This window comes from Oryza sativa, chromosome 10, assembly GCF_034140825.1.
Source record: "Oryza sativa Japonica Group chromosome 10, ASM3414082v1".
Lineage (NCBI taxonomy): Eukaryota > Viridiplantae > Streptophyta > Magnoliopsida > Poales > Poaceae > Oryza > Oryza sativa.
In genome coordinates this window covers 3,234,219-3,239,021 of record NC_089044.1, presented here as the reverse complement: position 1 = coordinate 3,239,021, position 4,803 = coordinate 3,234,219, and the positions used below count along the sequence as shown (strand labels likewise).

The following is a 4,803-nucleotide window of genomic DNA, read 5'->3' as shown; positions in this document are numbered from 1 at the left end:
TTGCGACTTGATCTGTTCGATTCGAGCTCATATAAACCTTCCCCATGATCTCCTCTTTCGTTTGCCCCCTTTCCCGAGTCCTCCCGTGCCTCCTAGCGCCGTCGCGACGAGCTCCAAGTCCGCCGCCGCCGCCGGCCATCTTCGGCATCGTCGCGCCGCCGTCTCCGTCGTCGCCGTCGGTCGCCGTCACCACCGTTAGGTGCGCCGTGAGGAGAAGAAGCTCGGCCGCCCCTCCGTTTTCGCCGTTGACCACCGGAGCGCCGCCGTCGCCGCTAACCCGAGCCGCCGCCGCCTTCTTCTTCGTCGCCGGCCGCCGTCGTGCATCATTTTGGGTCGGGGTGAGTACCAATGGGTTCGCCTCGTTGCCCTCTACGCGTAGGTGGTCTCCGTTTCCGCCGCCGATGTCCCTAGCGCCGGCGAGCTCGTCGTCCCGAGCCGGCCGCCGTCGCTGACGTCATGCTGACGTCAACCTTAGGGCTGACGTCATTGTTTCCAGGGCTGACGTCATCATCCCTTTTTCCTTTTCCTTTTTCCTTTTTTCTAATAGATCAAATCTTTGGAAAATCATAACTAAATAACCGTAGATCCGTTCCAGGTGGTTCAAGTTGCTAAATTCTTCTAAAATAAAGATCTACATATTAAAATTGTCCATAAATTGAGTTAAATTTATTTAATTCTTTTTAAATGGGCTTTAATTAGATTTAATCTTGTAAAATTCATAATAAATTCATTTGAAGTCAGAATGAGGCCGTTCAAGTCTCATAATTCATCTAAAATTATGATCTACATGTTTGTTTACTTTTTATGTACTGTTCATTTGGTTTTTATTAGTCTTTTTCTTCGTTTTGCGTGTTAGCTTGTCGTTTCCGTCGTTGCGAAGGTTCGTGAGTGCGCCGGAAGTGATCAAGAAGATTAATTGAAGACCGATTATTGCAAGGCAAGTCACACAGATCCTAAACACAATCCTTTGAGCATGTTGATCCTATATTTAAATTCTCTATTTATTTCAACTGTGCATTTATTTTCGAATGTCACCGGGTGGTGTGAACCTATTCCTTTGTTATGGCCAATTTGCATTGAATGCCCTATTCCTTGATACCTTGGGTAATAAATTGATTAGCTTGAACCTTATGTATTGGTTTGGTTCAGCTAAATGTCATATATATATATATAATTGCTTAGCAATGCTTAGAAACATTAGCTCATTAATGGGATGAATTATATACACTACATTATTATTATGGTTATATTTAATGGCAGCTCACGATGGTCAATCGTGATTGGTTAATTAATTATTTGCCAATTAAAACTTGATAATGGTGGGTTGTGAGCACATGGTTTTGATGGTTGTGCTCATGACAATTAAGGACCGGTTCGCGAGCTACTGTTGTGAAACATTAACCGTACCAACCACAAGCCAGCGTGGGCAACGGCTTTATCTTTTGTATAGCGTGATTCATTATAGTGTGCCAGACTGTGAAGTGGCGAGAAGTCCATGGGGGTCGCTGGGGAGTCCATGCCTCTGGTTGTAGAGGGGGTGATTATGATCCAGGAATGGTGCACTGTGGTGAGTTGTGTTATGCAGGGGATAATGTCACAGCCTCTATTCGGGTACTTTCCAGTATCGCGACGCATGGTTGACATGATGTTGAGGTTGTGTCTTGTGGGTACAGTGGTACACCTCTGGCCAGAGTAAAACTATTCGAATAGCCGTGCCCGCGGTTATGGGCGAGTTGAGCAATGTTTTTCGTGATTAGTCTCACACCTCTCACAATAATTATGGATGTAATAACTGGTAATAATTTGCTTAGCTCCTGCTTTGGAGATTAGATCTGTATAGCCGGGTATGGTTGTTCAGGATGGTTGGGCCTGAGCAGCATGGGTGTGCTGTTCAGTGTTGATTAAAATTGATGATTAATTACTCTACTGTTTTATTTCTCTCAAATGTTTTGCTAAATGCTGCTTTTGCAAATGAGCCTATATTATGCCATCCTTTGGAATCTTTGTGCACTTGCATATTTGCTGTGTGGCTTGTTGAGTATGTCATATGCTCATTCTTGCAATAATCAATCAACCTCAGTTGAAGATAAAGGATCCGGAAGGAGAAGACGTTTGGCTTATACCCCAGTTGAGCTGCCTGTGGGAGTGGAGCCGGAGCTTCGCTAGATTTTATTTTTCCGCTGCAGTTTCCTTCTTGGTGAGGACTAAGTGCCTCTTAAGTAAGTATTTATCGGTTTAGTTATTATGATGGATTTGTATATTAAATTGTCAGTTTGTGTACCTCGGCTGATTCCTGGACGAGGATTTTATGCACAAATCAGTTCGGAAATTATTAGTGAATTTCCGGGCGTGACAAGTTGGTATCAGAGCCATCTCGACTGTAGGATAAGCCAAATGGTCAAACCTTAAGGACTAATTTTCCGAAAACATAATTTGTGAAAGTTTCTCTTTTCTTCCTTATCTAGAATTCTTCGCAAATCGTTTTGTCGTTCTCTCCTCTTTTCCCTCTTTCAACGTGAGTAGTTGTTAAACTTGATGGAGAAACTCGAAGGCGTCGATGTTGTCAACTTCTGCAAGTAAAGTGGATCGAGGAAGAACCGAAGTGCCCAGATATCAAGATAGAGTGAAGTTGGATCCTAGTTTAGAACCTATGCCGCCAAAGTGTCTTTGAAGAATAGTTAGTAGGATAGAACGTTTGTTGCTTGCTTGTGTGTAGGTATGGTTGCATTCCCGTCATTGGAGTAGTCCAATGATGAGTGTGTAACTATACTAGGTTGTTTGCTTAATCAACTTGAACAATATAATGGTTTACACACATCAGATCAGTGTTAAACTGGTTAAGGTCTTGTCTTTAGTGTAACCCCTCTCCTTCTATCTTCTCTAATCTGCAACAGATGGTGAACACTCGCACTAGTGGAAGTGGAAACAATAACAATGAAGAGAACCCAACCCTTGCTCAAGTGCTGGCTCAACAGACCCAATTGATCAACATGTTAGTGCAACAAATGCAGAACCAGCAAGGGAACAACAATGTCAATCCTCCGCCGCCGCAGAACAAGTTAGCTGATTTTCTTCGTGTGAAGCCACCTACTTTTTCTAGCACTACCAACCCAGTGGAAGCAGGTGATTGGCTGCACGCTGTTGAGAAGAAGTTGGAACTGCTCCAGTGTACGGATCAGGAGAAAGTTGTTTTCGCTTCACATCAGTTGCAAGGACGTGCTTCAGAATGGTGGGATCATTTCCGGATGAACAGAGCAGAAGGACAACCAATCACTTGGGCGGAGTTCACTGAAGCATTCAAGAAGACGCACATACCTACAGGAGTTGTTTCTTTGAAGAAGCGTGAGTTCCGGGCACTTAAGCAAAAGGATCGTACAGTGACGGAATATCTTCATGAGTTCAATCGTCTAGCTCGCTATGCTCCAGAAGATGTGCGTACTGACGAGGAAAGGCAGGAGAAGTTTTTGGAAGGCTTAAAGGATGAGCTGTCAGTTATGTTGATCTCTCATGACTATGAGGATTTTCAGGAGTTGGTTGATAAAGCAATTCGACTGGAAGACAAGAAGAACAGGATGGACAATCGTAAGAGAGGAAGGATTGTTTTCCAGGAGGCACAGGATAGTAGCCAGAGGTAGTGTATCAAGCCACTCCAAATTGGTGAATCTTTTTCTGCTGGTCAAGGACAGTCACAACAGTTGGGCATCAGTGGTGAGATTAACTCAGAGACTAATGCAAGCAATGAAGGCAATGATGAGCAAGCTACTCAATCAGTGTCATTTCAGCAGGATCAGTCTCAAGAAGATAACAGTAATGGAAGGGAGCAGCGGGTGTGTTTCAATTGTTATGAGCCAGGTCACTTCGTAAAAGAGTGTCCGAAGCCGAAGCGTCAACAGCCACAAGGCCAAGTCAACAACATTGTCCTCACAGGAGCAAATGCAGTGCCGGTTGTGTCTTCAAGTGTTACAACTCAGCCACTAGTATCAAAGCAGCAGTAGTTTTCTTTAAAGCCTTAGAATAATTATCGAAGTTATGGAATAAGATAGACTGCAGTTTATCTATGCCCTTTTTCTTTCTAGCCGTTCCGAATCTCGGGACGAGATTCTTTGTAAGGGGGGTAGATTTGTCACATCCTGATTTTCGTTTCAGGATTTATAAATTATTTAATAAATTATTAATAGAATTTATATTAAATGTTCTTTAATTTACAAGTGAAGTTAAATGTGGGAAATAAAATTTCCTAAATAAAAAAAAAGCATGGATGGATTTAATTTTTATTAAGTCCTCCATGATTAATTATACTCTCTCGAATTTTCTCGGATTTTTCGGAGCTCAATTGTTAATTTTAATCATACAAAGAAAAGTTCAGCAATTATTTAAATATCAAATTAATCAGGTAATGATCTAATTATAATTGTTAAGTGATTTTCTTGTTTAAAATCCTTAAATTATAAATTGTTGTTTAAAAGGAATTATTAGAAATGATTTTAAAAGTTTAAAAGAGAAGATCTTTTCTTTTAATTTGCTAAATCTCAACATAAAAATGAGCTAGATAAAATTTTGTTAAATACTTTGCTTGTTCCTCTATTTTCTAGATTTTTCTGGGAATTATTTGAGCAAAGGAAGTATTTTTAATAAATGAAACATCATTTCACAAATTATTTTTAATTGAAAAAGTTTTTAAAATCTCCTCCTAGGCCGTTGGGCCGAATCCGGCCCAACTCCTCTCTCTTTCTCTCTCTTCCCGCGCGCGGCCCACGCCGGCCCAGCCGAGCCGCCCGCTCCTCCTCTCTCCAGCCGCTGACA

The 4,803-nt window shown here is 41.9% G+C and overlaps 1 protein-coding gene across 1 annotated transcript; it reads left to right on the top strand.

Moving 5' to 3' along the window:
* The first annotated feature begins 2,894 nt into the window (after positions 1–2,894).
* On the top strand, positions 2,895–3,995 carry LOC136353700 (uncharacterized). Its single transcript, XM_066304885.1, has 3 exons — positions 2,895–3,123; positions 3,226–3,582; positions 3,682–3,995. Exons 1-3 carry the CDS (start codon positions 2,895–2,897, stop codon positions 3,993–3,995), a joined length of 900 nt encoding a protein of 299 aa, XP_066160982.1.
* Positions 3,996–4,803: the final 808 nt, after the last annotated feature.